The sequence below is a fragment of the Triticum aestivum genome, chromosome 7B (genome assembly GCF_018294505.1).
Source record: "Triticum aestivum cultivar Chinese Spring chromosome 7B, IWGSC CS RefSeq v2.1, whole genome shotgun sequence".
In the NCBI taxonomy this organism is placed as follows: domain Eukaryota; kingdom Viridiplantae; phylum Streptophyta; class Magnoliopsida; order Poales; family Poaceae; genus Triticum; species Triticum aestivum.
Genome location: NC_057813.1, coordinates 97,639,559 through 97,659,042, shown reverse-complemented (window position 1 = coordinate 97,659,042; position 19,484 = coordinate 97,639,559). Strand labels below are relative to the sequence as shown.

Genomic DNA, 19,484 nt, shown 5'->3' with positions numbered 1-19,484 from the left:
ATTCTTTTTTTGAAAATATAAATGAAGGTGGTTTCAGTACGTTTTCAGATAAAGCAACTAAGTACTAAGTAACTGCATTAGTGCACACGCGTTTGCATTAAGGAACTATTGGCTGGCAACAACCTGATCATTTTGATTACACGAGAAACGGCCTGTGTAACACACGCTCAATGGCCAATGGCACTCGCATCTCGCACCGGACTCCGCTATATAAAGGGATCCCCGCTTGCCATTGCTTCCCACACACTCACAAACAGCACCATACAAGACACGGACACGTACGCAAAACCTTCCTCCCAAATCTAAACCCCTCCTCCCCTAATGGCCAAGAGAAACCTCCTCCTCCTGGCGCTAATGGCGCTCGCCACAAACTTGGCGGCCGCGTCGGTTGCCACGAGCACGAGGAAGCTCATGTTCCTGGTCCAGCCCCAGCCGAACCTCCTCACGTACCACAACGGCGCCGTGCTGCACGGCGATATCCCCGTCTCCGTCCTCTGGTACGGCCGCTTCACGGCTGCGCAGAAGGCCATCGTCTCCGACTTCCTCCTCTCCCTCTCCGCCGCGCCCCGCGCGTCCCCGGCGCCGTCCGTGTCCCAGTGGTGGAGCAGCATCCACCAGCTGTACCTCTCCAAGGCGGCGGCCGTCGGCAAGAACGGCGAGCACGGCGCCGACGCCACCAAGGCTGCGCGAGTGGTCATGTCCGGCCAGGTCTCCGACGAGGCGTGCTCGCTCGGGAAGAGCCTGAAGCTGTCCCAGCTCCCGGCGCTGGCGGCGAAGGCGAGGCCCGCGAAGGGCGGCATCGCGCTGGTGCTCACGGCGCAGGACGTGGGCGTGGAGGGCTTCTGCATGAGCCGGTGCGGCCGGCACGGGACCGTGGACGCCAAGTCCGGCACGGCCTACGTGTGGGCCGGCAACCCGGCGACGCAGTGCGCCGGGCAGTGCGCGTGGCCGTTCCACCAGCCGGCGTACGGGCCCCAGGCGCCGCCGCTGGCGGCCCCAAACGGCGACGTGGGCATGGACGGGCTCATCATCAACGTGGCGAGCATGGTGGCCGGCGCGGTGACCAACCCGTTCGGCGACGGGTTCTACCAGGGGGAGCGCGAGGCGCCGCTGGAGGCCGCGACGGCGTGCCCGGGGGTGTACGGCAAGGGCGCGTACCCCGGGTACGCCGGCCAGCTGCTGGTGGACGGGGCCACCGGAGCGAGCTACAACGCCCACGGCGCGCACGGGAGGAAGTACCTGCTCCCGGCGCTGTTCGACCCCGCCACCTCCGCCTGCTCCACGCTGGTGTAGGAGTACGGCGTCACAGTGGTAGCGACAAGTGAAGTGAGTCCAATCCGCTAGCTGCCCATCTAGCCAAGAGTGTATTGCGTACAACTAGTACTGTACCGTAGTGCATATATGTGTAAATAGTTCGTATATGAGCTTGTGTTTGGATCTTCTCGTGCTAAATAAAATGTAAATCAGACTTTGTACCGCACAAATGGAGTGCTAGTGGTAATTTTGTCTGTGTCGTACGGTACGGTGCGGAAGCGGCAGCACGTGAACGAATTAATCTCGAACTTGGCGGTGAAGCTTATCTCATCTTCCGAGCGGCGTCGAGGAGGACAAGGGGATGCCTGCTTCGATGAGGGATAGCTCTCAACCCTCTGGTCCGACGTGTCCGTGCTTCACACTGCCGTACTGGACAACAGAGCGCCCGTCCGTGGCGATGTGACACGTAACACACGTTTCTATGGTTACGCGTCACAGCATGTGTGACCGACACTGTCTGCATTCCCCGAGAGACATCATAGGGACAAAATTACTGTTATTACCTCTCTGGCTAACAAAATCCCGATTTGACCTTGTTTACAAAAAAAATCATTTTTGATCTTTTTAGGAGACGCCAACATCCCTGGCATCTGGGTTGCGAAGCAGACGCCATGGATCCTGGCGTCTGGCCCCTGGCCCGCACTGTCCGTCTGCCCGTTGACCTGCTGACGTGGCAAAGGGGCCAGACGCCAAGGACCCTGGCGTCTGGCCCCGGTAACTGGATAACCCCACGGGAGAGTGTGTGGGACCCACCCCACACACTTTCCCCAATCCACAACCCGAGCTTGAAGAAGACTTGGAGCTCTCATACTCTCTCCCACCCCTCAAGCTCCCCCTCAAATCCTCTCCAAAAGGTGCATCCCTTAGGTGGATCTTTCCATCACTTTGCTGCTCTTGGTAATCTCCCCCAAATCATCCAATTATTTTTTGTTAAATCTTGTTATTTTGATTGCATTTTATACATGTTGGTGAAACCCTAGTTCATGTTTTCTCCCCCATATGTTAGTGTGAATGGCTTGGTTAACTTTGATAATATAGTGCTATGCATGGTGTGTAGTAGGAATATATGTTTGTTGAGTAGAAAGATTGTGGGTTAGGGTTAGTTAGTGATTAGGGTTAACTTTGCTTAGTGTGTGTTAATTAGTGATACTTTTGTGGACATGACCAATAATTTAGTGTTGATATGATTTGGATATAATAAGATGTATTTAGATAAACACCAATTCTCATTTAAGTCTTAAATGCATTCATGTTATTTTTAGATGGAGAGACTTGTTAATGTTCATTACATTGACAAGGAGGCATTCTTGAGTAACAATGCCGACACGGGTGAGGAACCATTGGTTTTTGATACAAGCCCTAGCTATGAGGATGTTGTTGCAAAAGTGAGACAAGTTTTGAAGTGGATGGACACCACTGTTGATGTTAAGTTAATAGGAAGGTATGATGTTGGAGTTGGAGCCAAATCTCGCTTGAAAAGTATGCCTATCACCTCGGATTTGCATTGGGATGTATACAAGGAAAAAGTATCCCAATCGGGAGACAAGTCACTTGAATTGTTTGCCACCAAGGTTGAATCTCCTCGGTTTACCTTTGATTTGAACCGGCATGTCTCTTCCCCAATGGATGACATGAGCGAGAGGACAATGGTGCCACTTGTTGAGCATAGGGTTGTGGTTGATGCCCCCAATGTTTATCCCCCACCACATCCCCGTGTACCATCTATTAAAGCAAATGAGGTTGAGTTGTATGCCCCAAATGCTTCTAGCCAACCACCAACTAGCCAAGCAAATGAAGTTGAGGTGATTGCTAGTGACGGAGTAATTCAAGAGGATGAAGATGCTTATGATGACGACGAAGAGCAAGAGGAAGGGTTTCATGGTAATGATGTTGGTGACTTGGATGCGTACATAGCGCAAAAGGACATGGATCGTGACTTGCCTTTTAGGCGTCAATATGCGTATGACTCGGATGACGAGGGTCCAGTTGAACAGTTGGACGAGGATGGATTCACAAAGGAGGAGAACCAAATCCACTTTGAGCTGACGGGCTTACAAAAAAGAACTCACTTGTTTAAAGATCTCAGCCTTGCCCATAAAGCTGTTGTTGACGGTGGAATGAGAATGACGGCGATTGAGCCAACACCATGCCCAGATCCAGGAGAACCAAGGGTGGAGAATGAGGACGAGAATGCTTATTTGAAGAAAGGAGTGAAGTTTCTGAGCTTGCCTATGCTGAAGTTTTGGTTGGCTGACTATGCGATTCGAAACCATAGGCCATTTTATGTTGAGCACTCCGACATGAAGTTGCGTTACACCGTGGTGTGTGAGCAAGAAGGATGCCCATGGAAGGTTCGTGCAAGAAAGCTTAAAGAAACCGAAGAATGGGTGTTAAAAAGTTGTGTTGCCACTCATAGATGCAAACCTCCATCTAAACGACTTAGAAAGACACACCGTCAACTCACATCTGAGTATCTCGGATACAAATGGATGAAAGACATAGGCTTTGATCCCACTGTGAAAGTGAGGTTTCTCATGCGGACGGTGAAAAAACAATTTGGTTATGAAGTCAAGTATGGGAAGGCATGGAAGGCAAAGACAAATGCTATTAGGATGTTGTATGATGGTTACGAAGAAGCATACAACCAGCTCCCAAGGTTGTTGGCCGCCATTGCACATAGGAACCCGGGCATGTTTCATGTGGTCGAGGATCACGAGGGAGTGTTCCACCGTGCCTTCTGGAGTTATGGACAATGTGTGGAGGCGTTTCAGCATTGTCGTCCGGTCTTGTCTATAGATGGCACGTTCTTGACCGGTAGATACAAGGGCACACTAATGGTAGCAATGGCGCACTCATCAAACAACAATGTGTTGCCGTGTGCATTTGCTTTGGTGCCTTTCGAGCACCAAGACAACTGGGAGTGGTTCATGGGTCATGTTAGGCATAACGTGATTGGGGCTAGGGAGGTATGCATCATATCGGACCAGCATCATGGCATACTCAAGGCAATGGACATTGTTATTCCAGGATTTCCAAAGCTTCACCACATATGGTGCATGAGGCATTTCATGGCCAACTTTTACCGGGCATGTAAGAGCAAGGAGCTCAGCAAAGACCTTACCCATGTATGTGTGGCCTTCACCATCCAAGGTTTCGATGCTCGATACAACAAACTCTTTGCAGCGGTGAACGAAGGGGGAAAAGACTTCTTAACTAGGAATTTAAGCGAGAAGCACAAGTCGGCAAGCGCTCATGATGATGGTGGTTGGCGATATGGCGACATGACGAGCAATCTGATAGAATGTTTCAACAATGTGTTGAAGGGTGCTCGTGCATTGCCGGTGACTGCAATAGTGGAGTACACCTTCTTCAAGCTTAATGAGTACTTTCAGAGGCATTCTGAAGAGACTGCAAAATGGATAGGTGAAAAAAAGGATTATCCGGAAAAGGTTGATGAATGGTTGCAGTTACAAGCAAGCAAGTCTTCACGGCAACAAGTTATCATATTCGATAGAATTGAAATGATCTATCAAATTGATGAGCCAGGTGGCACAACACGAGACGGTAGACAATATGGTGGTGCTGCATTTGAGGTGAAACTGAAGACTCGGTGGTGCCAGTGCGAGAGGCCTAGTAAGTATCATTGGCCATGCTCGCATTTGATAATGGCGGCGAAGGCGATAAACATACATGTTTGTGATGGAAAAACTGTGCGGATGCAAGAGTTCCATCTGGAAGCTACTAGGTTGACATGGGCGCCAAGATTTCGCCCTTTCTTGGACCAATCACAGTGGCCTGAGTACCATGGCCCTCATATTAGGCCAGACCCTCTTCTGAAGGTGGAGACAAAGGGTAGAAGGAGAACTAAGAGGTTCAGGGGTGATATGGATGACCTGGCTGGATACACTGGCATGAAACAATTTAGTAGAGGTCATTTCATGGAGGCTCCTGACACTATCAACTGTGGGGTGTGCGGTGAAGAGGGACACAATGAGCGGACATGCAAGAATAAGAAAACCAAAAAAAGAAAAACAAGTCATGGAGGCGGCACCGATGGTGAACGAGGTGGAAGAGGGAGTACAAGTGCTAGAGGTGGTGGTCGAGCTAGCACAAGTGCTAGAGGTGGTGGTCGAGCAAGCACAAGTGCTAGTGGTGGTGGTCGAGCTAGCACAAGTGCTAGAGGTGGTGGTCGAGCTACCACAAATGCTAGAGGTGGTGATCGAGCAGGCACAAGTGCTAGAGGTGGTGGTGGTCGGAGAGGAAGCACAAGTGCTAGAGGTGGTGGTGGTCGTAGAGGAATGGTTGATAATGGATCGGCCTTCGGTTTTTTTTTAATTCAGATGGTTGATCTAATAATAATGGTATATTATTTGTTCATACAATTCCTAGCATTTATTCATTTACTGTATTTACGCATTTACTCTCTTTATGTCTTGTGTTAACAATTGTTCTTTTTGTAGGCATGGCTTCATCCGGTTCCAGGACGAGGCCGGCGTGCGCGGACCAAGAGGACATGCCGAAGACGTGGATGGAGGCCAGTTTGGACAAGGAGAAGGAGAAGGATGTGCACACACCATCATGTTGGTGTGCTGATGTTTGTAAGCTGAAGGTGTCCACTGACCGCAACAAGTCATGGACAGAAGGTAGAAGGTTTTTCGTGTGTCCCAACTATGCACATGATCGTCGAAGACCAACTAACGCATATGACATACCACCGGTATGTTAGGTGTACATACAAAAAACATCAACAAGTTGTCACTCATATGTCTAACAAAAACATGGTTTATATGTAGTCCCCTCCTCCACTTTGCAAGTACTTCACTTGGATAGATCACGAGGTACCAAAAGATGTCCAAGAGGACCAACGTCAAGATTGGTTACGGGGCAGCGCCTATTCGAGGAGTCCTATGCACGGGGATTGGAGCGGGAGTGTCATGAGAAGGAGGCTCGTGAGCGCAAGAAGCGTGAGGAAAAGAGGGCACGCAAAGAGAAGGAGGCTCGTCAAGAAGAGAGGGCAAGAAAACTTGCAAGGGCTCGCGATGCACGAGGGGAGGACGAGGCACGTGACAAGAAGGGAAAGTGGCCCCGTACTACTCAGTAGACAAATGGAAAGGCACCGGCGTCGATGATGAACTGTCGAGACTTTGTTTAATGTATCAACTTGTTATTCGAGACCTTGTGTGGTCATGAACTACTTATGTCATTCGAGACATCGTGTATGATGAACTTGTAATTCGAGACTATTTGAGAATGTGCAAACTATGTTCGTCATTCGAGACTAGTATGCTTTGTTCATATTTTTGGTTGAGACTAGCATGCTTTGTCCATGCTAAGCAAAAAGACAAAAGTGTGTGCAAAAACACCAGGTCCACACCCAGACGCCAAGGTCCATGGCGTCTGCCTCCCACACCCAGACGCCAGGGACCCTGGCGTCTGGCTCATTTTGCTCGCGCAGGAGACCAGACACTCTGTCTGATGTGTCTGATGGACACCCAGACGCCAAGGTCCGTGGCGTCTGCCTGCCACACCCAGACGCCAGGGACCCTGGCGTCTGGATCATTTTGCTCGCGCAGGAGACCAGACACCCTGTCTGATGTGTCTGATGGACACCCAGACGCCAAGGTCCTTGGCGTCTGCCTGCCACACCCAGACGCTAGGGACCCTGGCGTCTGGATCATTTTGCTCGCGCAGGAGACCAGACACCCTATCTGATGTGTCTCATGGACATCCAGATGCCAAGGTCCGTGGCGTCTGGTATCCAGAGAGCATTTTTGCAGTTATCTGTCTGATGGATAAGATTCGAGTGGATAAGATTTTTTGGGCCCACTTCTAGCCCTATCATCCATTCATCTCCTCCTCTACCCCTCTCATTTTATTCATATCCACCCACTCTCACCTCTAGCCCTGCCAACGTCACTCCCTCATCCAGCACCCTAACCCCGCTCAAATCTCTCATGAATCGGGCCGGTTTCACCGTTGGATCTTCAGGATTTCAAAACTAGAAGGTAAATCAACTCCACCCCTATTTTTTGGTTGGTTTAATATATTATAGTTTTGTGAAAACCTTAGTTTGTTTTCCTCGTGGTTTAATGTAAGATAGGTTAGCTACTAAGAGATCTGTGTGTTGTAGATGGCTAAGCAGTGGGTGCTTAGCCCTGTTATTCATGTCCAAGGCTTGTCTCCATGTGTTGTGCAAGTTAGTGAAGTGGACCTCACTTTCGATTGGTTGAAGACTAAATTCATGTTGAAGCAAGGGTTGAAGGAAGAGGATTTTGTGTACTACGTCAGCAGGAGGCAGTCAGATGGCCCCGAGGAAAGAAAATTGGTTGACATATCTGATGATGACAAGATTCAAGAAATGCTGGAAGAATGGGAATGGAAAAGGGTTGTTGACTTGCATTGCTACAGGAAACCGAGTTATATGTGATGTTCATGTCGTTTCAACCATCGTGGTCATGAACTACTTATGTCATTCGAGACATTGTATGTGATGAACTTCTCATTCGACACTATTTGTGTAATTTGAACTATGTTTGTAATTTGCTATGTCATTCGAGACATTGTATCGTAGACCATCGTGGTCAGGAACTAATGTTTGTCATTCGATACTATGGGTGTTTGCTAGAACAAAATATATATGTCGTTCGATACTATGCTGTGACAAAATATGAACAAAACGAAAAAACTACTACACCAGGGCCAGACGCCAAGTACCATGGCGTCTGCTCCCCTGACTTAGACCAGACGCCAAGGACCATGGCGTCTGCTCCCCTGACTTAGACCAGACGCCAAGGACCATGGCGTCTGCTCCCCTGACTTTATACCAGACGCCAACGACCCTGGCGTCTGGGTCCCTGTACATAATATTTGACATGCTATTTGACACAGGAAGACAACACATATATAATAATATGACAGGTTCAAAGAACATAGAAGATAGCACATTTCACAGAATTTTCACCACGACAAATTCTTGCATACAAACGACAACAAGTCCACAGATTTTTCATCACGACAAATTCATGCATACATAAGACATCAAGTGCATACATAAGACACCAAATTCAAGACAACAAGAAGCTCACTTCCTCCTTCCTCTCTTCACCATGGTTGCAAGTGTAGGCTCCTCCTCTTCGCTAGTCTCCTCCTCCTCCTCTTCGTTGTATGCCTCCTCCTCCGCCTCAGTGTTGGCCTTATATCTTTGCATTCCTATTGGGATAAGCTTATGAGGATACTCCAGACTATGGAATTGTGTGTTCCATGTCTTCTTTCTACCTTTCTTGCCTGGTCTCTTAGCTATGGCTTTGCCTTTCCTAGATGGTTGTGGAGCATTGCCTTGTGTTGGTTGTGTAGCCTGTGATGGTTGTGGAGCATCAACATCATACTCATGATCCTCTTCATGTGTTGCATCATACTCATGCTCCTCGTGATGTGTTGGCTCCTCTTGATGTGATGGCTCCTCTTCATGGAACTCCTCCTCCATGTCCTCATCGTTCTGTAGATAACGTCATCTATTAGCTGTGGCGGCGCGGCTACCAGGTGCATACACGTCACTAGACTGAGCACCATGGCAAGAAAGCATTGCTGCCATCTTATGAAACTGCTTCTTGAACTTCTACAATAAGACAAAATATGCTATGATATGAGATGCACATAAATAATCCGCGAAAAGAAACTTTTATAATATATTGATCACACCTCCATCGTGCTCCTAAGAGTCCTCTTAGATAATGCACCACCAGGTGGATGACTCAGTGCAACATTGGCATCGTTGACGCACAGAAGCAACTCTCTGCCCTGCAATTCATGAACACACCAAACTTATGTATTTGAAAGAAGACAACATGATGCAAGTATGTTAGAATAGGTCAAACAGACTACCATTTCATCATGCATCGGTGCATAGTCAACGTGAGCCCCTCTGGTGTCTCTCATAGCCATGTTGAAGGTTTGATAACCTTGTGCAGTCTCCGGGTCTTCAGACACCAACTCCGACCACTCCTCATGAGTCCAACTAGGCTTCAGCTTTAACCGGTAACGATCCGCATACCACACTTGGTACTTCTGATATGCTGACTGATTGTGAGGTCTATTCTCTGATTGCACTAACGTGTCTCTTTGATTCCAAATTTCTATCCACGCACAGTGTTTGTTTGCCCAATCCGATATATCCTGATTGTTCCTTCGATCGAACCTACAAATGATGCACGGGACAAAGCATTAGCAAACATTGACTTATTCAATGCTCTACTACATACTCAAGGCATGCTTGCTTACCGATGCAGAGATAGCATTTCCTCCTTGCTCTCCTCAATTGGAATACCTTATCTTCTTCCAAATTGTCTTGCCACACGGTCTACAAAGTGCCACTCGACTGCGAAGAAGCATATCATTGGGCACCTCGCCCGCCAAAGATGGCTATCAAGCATGCACATCTCATTAAGATCAAAGTCACGATCTTCCACATAAGGCAACCAATATACCTGCAAAACAAAGAGATACATTGTTAGCTACATAAGTTTCATTCTTGACTAAATTTTATCTCATCGAACTTCTCAAAACCTGCTCAGCAGTCAAGGTGTCCAGCTCGTTCATATAGCACTTGTATCGCACATGCGAGCTTCCTGTGTAGACTGTCACTTGTTCCCAATAGTAAGCAAGCGTAGGGCGCCGATATGGATCATCATCATGCAACCCGTCATGATTACCCCGTGGGTTTGCCATGAGGGGGTTCTTGAAATCGGGCCGTCCAACCGGGATCCGCTCCCACATCCACACGGATAGACTCCAAACAAACCCAGACAATGAGGATGTATCTCCCTTCCTCTGACACGCCAAGTCAAGCTGCAATCAAACAAACATGTTAGATATGGAGGCGCATGACAAATACAAGATAAATGGTTGTAAATATCTCTTACCTGACGATACAAATATGCTAGTGCGGCCGAACCCCAGCTATACTGGGTATCCCAGTTATTGAGTAGCTCCAAGAACATCCAGAGGGCTGAGTTCCCGGTTGCATCTGAGAAGACTACCTTGGTTAGTACATACCAAAGATAGGCCCGCGCGTACTGCTGCACAACCACATCATTGGCACCCTGAGGGCACGGATTGGTGTTTCCTCTGACCAGTTTTAGTCAGGAATGCCTCACTCTTGCGGTATCGTCCTTGCCTTCCTGAGGGCCGTCGGGCTCAACACCAATTAAAATGCCAGTCCGTTCTCGCCAATTACCAACGCTCACACGACCGGTAACAGCTTGTCCGTTGATAGGAAGGCCGCTTATCATAGCCATGTCCTGTAGGGTCATCGTCATCTCCCCACATGGAAGGTGGAACGAGTGAGTCTCCGGCCTCCAACGATCCACAAGTGCGGTCAGCGCCGCGTGGTTCACCGGCGGAGCGCGTCGCTTAAACTGCAACACGAATGGGAGAAGACCCAATCTCCGAATGTAAGGCTCGTACCGCAGGTCGTAAGTAAAGTCATCAGCGGAATGACCCCTCATGCGCATAGCAACTACAAGCTGCAAATAAAGTGATGTTTTAATCAATACAAGAACACAAATGAGAAACAACAAAAATTGATAAGTCTTGCTTCTTACATGTCCCTTCTCAATGGCACGAGCACGATGCTCCTTATCCCACTCATCAATTAATCCGCCATACCAAGGTCCATCATCATCCGCCATCCTACAAAACAAATCACAAACATATATGAATACATGAACAATATCAAACAATATTATTTCCTTCTTCAAGTTATGCCATATGAACACACCATTCTTCTCACACATAACCACATCGTTTCTTTCTTCTACATATGCACACACATATCATCAAATTTCATCATCTCTTTTGCAAAAAAAATCATGTACACACAATCATCAAATTTCATCATCTCTTTTGCAAAAAAAATTATATCACTTCACACATATAACATTTTTTCTAAATATATTTGCTGGCCAAAGTAGTCTTCTCAGATTCAAACAAATATTATGCCATCTTTATATTCAACATATAGCTAATTTACTAGCACTTGCATACATCATCTATAATTCAAAAAAAATACAAACTATGTCTATTGGTGGACAACTACAAACATCTACCAACTACACTACCTACCAAATCATCTATCAACTACAAATTATTTCCTAAAACAAAGAAACCATCTACTAATCTAACATCACCTAATGTGAAATAATGCATCCAACAAAAGAGGGGAAAACAAAAACAAATTGGAGGGAATAGGGGAGAATACCTCAAGGATGCTTGGGGGGTCAGATCCACAAATTTGGGTGGAGGATGGGGTAGATCAAGGGGGGGTTTGGTGTGAGGGAAAAGGGGGGCGAAGGAGAGAACCCCTCTGTTCGTGCGCCGCGAGGGGGAAGAACAGATGGGTGGGTGGGCTCGGCCCGCGGGGGTTATCCAGCTACCGGGGCCAGACGCCAGGGTCCTTGGCGTCTGGCCCCTTTGCCACGTCAGCAGGTCAACGGGCAGGCGGGCAGTGCGGGCCAGGGGCCAGACGCGAGGATCCGTGGTGTCTGCTTCGCAACCCAAACGACAGGGATGTTGGCGTCTCCTAAAAAGGTCAAAAACAATTATTTTTTTTATAAACGAGGTCAAATCGAGATTTTGTTAGCCACATAGGTCATAACAGTAATTTTGTCCACATCATGGGGAGACTCTTTTTAAGCTTCCAATTTGTTCGTGTTCAATCATGGCAATAACACGAAAACCAGAAATAAAAATTATTTGTAAACCATCTAACGACACCTACACAAGTACTAAGCGAGCCGAAGGCCCGACGCCGTCATTGCCCCTCTATCGTCGGAGTCATGCACAACTTCTTGTAGTAGACAGTCCGAAAGTCGTCGTGCTAAGGCCTCATAGGACCAGCATTCCAGAACAGCAATTATGGCAATAAAATGAACACCTGAAATAAAAAAGACATCAAGATCTGTACACCACCTAGCGATGATTACAAGCACTGAAGCGCGTCATAGGCGCGCGGCCGTCATCGCCCCTCCATCGCAGGAGTCGGGCACAAGTTGTTATAATAGACAGTCGAGAAGTCGTCGTGCTAGACCCCATAGTACCAGCACCCCAGAACAGCAACCGCCGCCGATGAAGAATAACGTAGATCGGAAGGATCTAAACTAAGGACACACGAACGTAAATGAACAAGGACGAGATCTGAGCAAATCTACCAAAGATAGATATGCCGGAGACATACCTCCACACGTCCACCAAAGATAGATATGTGGGTTGGCTGAGTTGTCTTCACCCGTTAGTTTGCAGCTGGAATTGGATGCTATAATTCTATGATACTTAATAACGGTATGAAATTTGAGTGTTCTAATTAGCATTATGAGAATTGAAACTCAAGCACACATAATTTAATACGTTTGATTATTATATAGTTGTAATTTTTTTGTTATAGTGGCATAGTGTGTTGGTCTAGTTGAATGCCGAGAGAACTAAATTTACTTAGCATGCATAATGGCATGATGAGTTGACACTGCTCCATCTCAAAATAATTTACCTGCTTGGGGGTTGGGGCGGGATCCCCCCTCCCCCCACCTCCCAATATATTGGGCCGACCCGTTTGTGGTTTTTTGAACCTTCCCAGAACTGTTCTTTTAATGTTTTCTATACTGTTTTTTTGTTTTTCATATCATTTCTTTTTTTGTTTTTCTTTATTTCTTATTTTTTATTTTATTTTTTCTTCTCCCTTTTCTTTTCTACTTTTTTTCTGCTTCATCACTTTTTTTTACTATTTTTGGCATTTTTTATTTTCAAATTCATTAACACTTTTTTCATCGAATTCAAAAAAGGTTCAACCATGAAAAGAAATGTTCAACAATCCAAAAAATGTTCATCGAAATCAATTTTTTATTCATCAAATTGAGAATGGTTCATAAAATTCAAAAAAATTCATCGAACTACAAGAAGTGCTCATCGGTTTCCTTTTTTGTTCATTGTTTTCAGAAAAGATTCATCACATTGAAATTTTTTCACTGAATTAAAAAAATCATCCATTTTTCAAAAAAATTCTTCAAATTCTTGTTCTTAAAATTTTCAACAATTGTTCTTGAATACAAATTTTGTTCATCAAATTAAAAAAAATGTTCATCAAATGCCCAATTTGTTCATCGATGTCCAAAATATGTTCATCAAATTCAAAAAATTGTCATTCCTTTGAAATCATGGAGATTTTTAATTAAAGAAATGTTCTTTGAATTCGGTGAACATTTCTTAATTCCGTGCGCATTTATAATTTCGTGGACATTTTTTTAAATCATGGAAAATTTTCGAATTCACGAGCATTTCACAAGTTGTAACTTTTTCGAATAAGTTTTACAATGGAAAACAATTTTTAAAAAGAAGATGCTTCAGCTTTCCCGCCTCCTCAAGGGCTGGCCCATGATGGAGCGCGGGGGAGCGGGGTGTATGCGCTCTGTCGTTTGCTGGCGCATACAGCGCTAAATAGGAGGTCTCTTGGTTGGGATCAACTATTTAGATATATAGCATATGCCAGGCTGGGCTGGGCTCGTCTGAGTGAAGGTCTATTGGGTCTGAATTGTGCTTAGCTTCTCTCACGTTGTAGCGCTTAAATTTGCTAGATCTAGTCTGTCATGGGATTCGTGGGCGGAATAGTCCGTCTCCCACACACAGGGAGCGCCGTTACAGGTCCAATCCTTGAAAAAAGTGAAGGTTTACTAAAAACACGAACTTTTCAAAATTGTATGCTTTTGAAAAAATGAGTTTCTTTTGGAAACACGATTTTTTTTTTGAAAAAACACCACTCCTTTTTTAAATACATGAACACTTTTTAGAAATATTGAACGTCTATAAAATAGGGAAGATATTTTCAAAAATCCTTAACATTTCTTGAATTTATGAAATAATTTTTGAAAATGAGAACATTTATTGAAATTTTGAATAATTTTTGAAAATGTAAATATTTTTATTTCCAAAAAGGATTATTTTAGATATTCCTAACAAAATTTTAAACATTGACATTTGTTGAAAACTCCTGATTGTTTTTGAAATGCATAAGAACTTTTGAATATTCTTTAGAAGATTACTTACTGAAAAAAGAAGCCAAAAAAAGGAAGAAAGAAATAGAAAAAAGAGAAAAAAAATGAAAACCAGTAAAAACTGAACCTAAACCTTCAAGAAGGTTCCCAAACTCAGAGAATGGGCCGGTCCAGCTGGCTGGCTTCTCTGCGAAGTAGTGTGATGCAATCTGGCTTCTCTTCTCTACGAAACCATCAATGAAACTATCCTAGTCTTGATCCCAAAGGTAAAGAATCCCACACTCTTGTCACAGTTCCCCCCGATAAGTTTGTGCAATGTTTTTTATAAAATTGCTTCCAAGGTGATCTCAAATAGACTGAAGTTAATCCTGCCAGATATAATTTCCGAAGAGCAACCAGCTTTTGTCCCAGGTGGACTTATAACTGATAACATAATAACTGCCTATGAGTGTTTGCATTTCATGAAGCGAAACAGGGCCAAAGAACATCAATCTTGTGCATTCAAGCTTGATATGATGAAAGCATATGATAGGGTGGAGTGGACCTATCTTCGAGCAATCATGCTTAAGCTTGGCTTTACAGATAATTGGATCGATATTGTCATGAGCCTGGTCACTTCAGTAAATTTTTTAGTCTTGTTTAATGGGAAGAAGCTGGAGCAATTTACACCATCACGAGGGATCCGACAAGGGGACCCGATATCTTCATACTTGTTCTTCATAGCAGCAGAGGGCCTGTCGTGCCTCCTAAAATCACAAAGACAGTCATCCAATCTGGACGGGATACAAGTGGCTCCTACGATGCCGCCAGTTAACCATCTCCTATTCGCTGATGACGGCATGTTGTTCTTCAAGGCAAATAGTGTGGAAGCTAACGAGGTGAACCAATTGTTGGATGTTTATTGTCAGGCTACGGGCCAAAGGATTAACTACGCTAAGTCATCCATCTTCTTCAGCAAAGGGGTTCCGGACAATATCCGCAATGAGATCAAAGGTTTGTTGAATGTTCCCAATGATACTCTAAACAAAAAGTACTTGGGTATGCCTTCAGATATAGGGAGTTCAAAGAATGGTGCATTTAAATACCTTAAAGATCGTTTGTGGAGCAAGATTCAGGGACGGATAGAGAGGACACTCTCAACTGCAGGAAAGGAAGTCTTGGTGAAATCAATAGCACAATCAGTCCCAGTATATTCCATGTCGTGCTTCAAGTTACCCAGAGGTCTTTGTGAGCATTTGAATATGTTGATTCGGAAATTCTGGTGGGGTAGTAAAAACGGATAGTGCAAACCCCATTGGGTGTCATGGAAGGCTATGACGCAGCCTAAAGGAATGGGAGGTTTGGGTTTCAAAGACTTCGAGCTCTTCAACTTAGCAATGCTAACATGACAGGCCTGGCGCCTGCTACAAGAGCCGGAGTCTTTGAGTGCTCGTATTCTGAAAAGTATTTACTACCCCAACACTAGCATTCTTCAGGCCACTTTGGGTAACCATCCTAGCCAAATCTGGAGGGCTATCATTGAAGGGCGTGACACCTTGAAACAAGGCTTGATCAGGCGCATCGGCAATGGTGTAACAACCAACATTTGGGAAGACAACTGGCTCCCCCGGGAGGAGATGATGAGACCTTATGGCTACATTGCAGCAAACCCACCTGCAGTTGTTTCTGACCTAATTGATTCGACCTCGACCACATGGAATAAGGAGAAGCTAGAAGCCATGTTTATGCACTTTGATGTGAAGGTTATCTTGAGCATCCCGCTAAGCATAATGAACCTGCAAGATTTTTGGGGCTGGGCTCATGAGAAAAATGGCAAGTCTTCCGTCAGATCAGCGTACTGAATGCTTGTGGCAACACGGCAAAGGTGAGAGGCTTGGCTGGATGGTACAACGGGATCCTCGAGTAGTCACCTGGAGGATGGATCATGGAAAACTTTGTGGCAGACAGAGGTACTAGCTAAAGTACGTATGTTCTTATGGAGACTCTCTAAGCACTTGCTACCAACAGAGGATGTACGTGCGCATCGACACATGTCTACTTCGAGTTCATCCCGGATATGTGGTGTGCTGGATTCATGGTGGCATTACCTCCTTGAGTGTACAGTATCCAGATGTACGTGGGCTCTCATCGATGAGGATCTCAGGAGCAAGTTAGTGGTGAACACTGAACCAAGCACAAAGAACTGGCTCTTCTCGCTACTAGAAACACTATCGCATGAACAGTTCGTTCTAACTACAGTCACTTTATGGGCAATCTGGTCTTCTAGGAGGAAAGCCATCCACAAAGCTATATTTCAATCTCCACATGTAATACAATATTTCATTTCTTGCTTTTATTGCAGACTTGAATCTCTTGCGGGCGGAGCAGCCAGTACAGCGGAGAGCGGCTAATGTGCAGGCAGGAACCATTACTCGGCCAAGGGCTCCTCCGGAAAACTTTGCTAAGATTCACGTGGACGCTGGAGTACGCGCCTGAAAGCACAAGTGCTCCCTGGGTGATTTTGGTATTTAATGTCAACATATCTCTTGTTGGACTAATATTTTTATCTAGTATATTTCAGATAAGTCCAACAGTGGAGTGGCATGGACAAGAGGATGTGGAACCCCTTCAAGATGCTAAGGACAAAGGATTGGCTCGAGCTCAAAGCTCAGGACTCTACATTTTACTTTTAGTGATCTAAGATCACATTGAGTCCATAGGAAAGCCAATACTATTAAAAGGGGATGAGGTGTTGCTTAATGGCTTGCTTGCTCAAAATGCTTAGTGATATGCTCCAAAAACTCTCAACCACTTTCTCATATCCACATATGTCCCAAACCAAAAGTCAAACTCGGCCCCACCAATTTGATCTATCTGGTGCCACCGAGTTCATTTGACATAGCCACTGCCAGAAACCCTAGTCACTTCGGTCTCACCGATAGGGATCTCGGTCTCACCGAGATGAGATTGCAAACTCTTTGTTTCCCTTCGTAACATTTCGTTCTAACCGAGATGAGCGATCAGTCCCACCGAGTTCGCAATGCAAACTCTCTGTGTCCCTTTCGTAACATTTCGGTCTCATCGAGATGAGCAAATCGGTCCCACCGAGTTTGCCTGACCAACTCTCTGGTTAGCTTATTAGCAAAGTTGGTCCCACCAAGTTTGTGTAATCGGTCTCACTGAGATTACGTTATGCCCTAACCCTAACAAAATTGGTCCCATTGAGTTCACATGTCGGTCCCACCGAAGTGCCTAACGGTCACATTATGAACTAAATCGGTCTGACCAAGTTTCATGATTCGGTCTCACCGAGTTTGGTAAATTGTGTATAACGGTTAGATTTTGTGTGGAGGCTATATATACCCCTCCACCCTCTCTTCATTCATGGAGAAAGCCATCAGAACATGCCTACACTTCCAGCATTCATTTTCTGAGAGAGAACCACCTATTGATGTGTTGAGGCCAAGATATTCCAATCCTACCATATGAATCTTGATCTCTAGCCTTCCCCAAGTTGCTTTCCACTCAAATCATCTTTCCACCAAATCCAATCCTATGAGAGAGAGTTGAGTGTTGGGGAGACTATCATTTGAAGCACAAGAGCAAGGAGTTCATCATCAACACACCATCTATTACCTTTTGGAGAGTGGTGTATCCTAGATTGGTTAGGTGTCACTTGGGAGCCTCCGTCAAGATTGTGGAGTTGAACCAATGAGTTTGTATGGGTAAGGAGATCGCCTACTCCGTGAAGATCTACCCTAGTGAGGCAAGTCCTTCGTGGGCGATGGACATGGTGGGATAGACAAGGTTGCTTCTTCGTGGACCCTTCGTGGGTGGAGCCCTCCATGGACTCGCGCAGTCGTTACCCTTCGTGGGTTGAAGTCTCCATCAACGTGGATGTACGATAGCACCACCTATCGGAACCACGCCAAAAATCTCCGTGTCTCCAATTGCGTTTGCACACTCCAATCCCATCCCTTTACATTCTTGCAATTTGCATGCTTTACTTTCCGCTGCTCATATACTCTTGTCATGCTTGCTTGATATGTATTGTGAATGTTCAAACTTTTCCTTAAACTCCACCTCAACTTGAAAAACTTCAAAATTGCTACTTTTCTTGGTTGAGAGTCTATTCACCCCCCTTTAGACACCTTTTCTCGATCCCTTTCAATTGGTATCAGAGCTTTGGTCTCCATTGCTTTGGTTTAATCACCATTGGAGGAAGATGGATGAGTCTACGTTAGGGAGTCTTAGACATAGAGTGCCTATACTTGATGGAGAGTACTTTCATGAGTGGAAAAAAGAGATGCTTGAGATTTTCAATGAATATCATTTGAGCAAGTATATTACCAATCCTTGTGCTCGCCCCGTTGATCCTTGCATTCCACTCCCGATGAGGATCTTGACATGATTCGCAATCTTAGAACTATCAATCTTATCATTAGAGGATTGCCTAGAAATTTGATTGGTCACTTGCCTACTCTTGATTGTGCTTATAATATATGGAGATTTCTTGAGGAAATATTTCCAAACTATTCCATGCAAAATCTAGATGAGATTCTTCATAAGTCAATTGCCTTGAATAAAATGAGTACTAGTGACCCTAAGTTTGATGACTGTCTGTTTGAGCTTCGTGACCTTATGCATGCCAAAGGAGATGTTGGAATCATTAGCAATATCATCTCTGAAGCCATTAGATTTCATAAAGATGATTATTGTCATGATCATTTATTTAATGAATCACTCTCTCTAGGGGTTGATCCATCACATGACGATGTTGAACATGGATACTATGATGAGGATAATGATAGTGATTATGATCTTGATGATGTAATGAGACACTTTGGTCTTATGGCTAATCTTCGCGGCTACATGGCTGGAGGAAAGGAATGGGTCCTTGATAGTGGATGTACTGACCACATGACCGAAGATAAAGATATGTTTCGTGAGCTTGCTGAAAATGACGGCCCTTGAAAGTATGTCACTTTTGGTTATAACTCAAAGGGTAAGGTGGTTGGCCTCAGTAAGGTGGCCATCTCACATGATAGCTCCATACAAAATGCCATGCTCGTTGAATCTCTTGGCTATAATTTACTTTCTGTATCTAGACTTGCTGATTTCGGTTTCAATGTCCTATTTACTAAAGTAGATTGC

At 45.3% G+C, this 19,484-nt stretch overlaps 1 protein-coding gene across 1 annotated transcript; it reads left to right on the top strand.

The window, feature by feature from the left end:
- The first annotated feature begins 229 nt into the window (after nt 1-229).
- LOC123159803 (protein PHOSPHATE-INDUCED 1) lies at nt 230-1,480 on the top strand. The gene has a single exon (XM_044577624.1). The coding sequence runs from the start codon at nt 322-324 to the stop codon at nt 1,291-1,293; it is 972 nt and encodes a 323-aa protein (XP_044433559.1). The 5' UTR covers nt 230-321; the 3' UTR covers nt 1,294-1,480.
- The last annotated feature ends 18,004 nt before the right edge of the window (nt 1,481-19,484 follow it).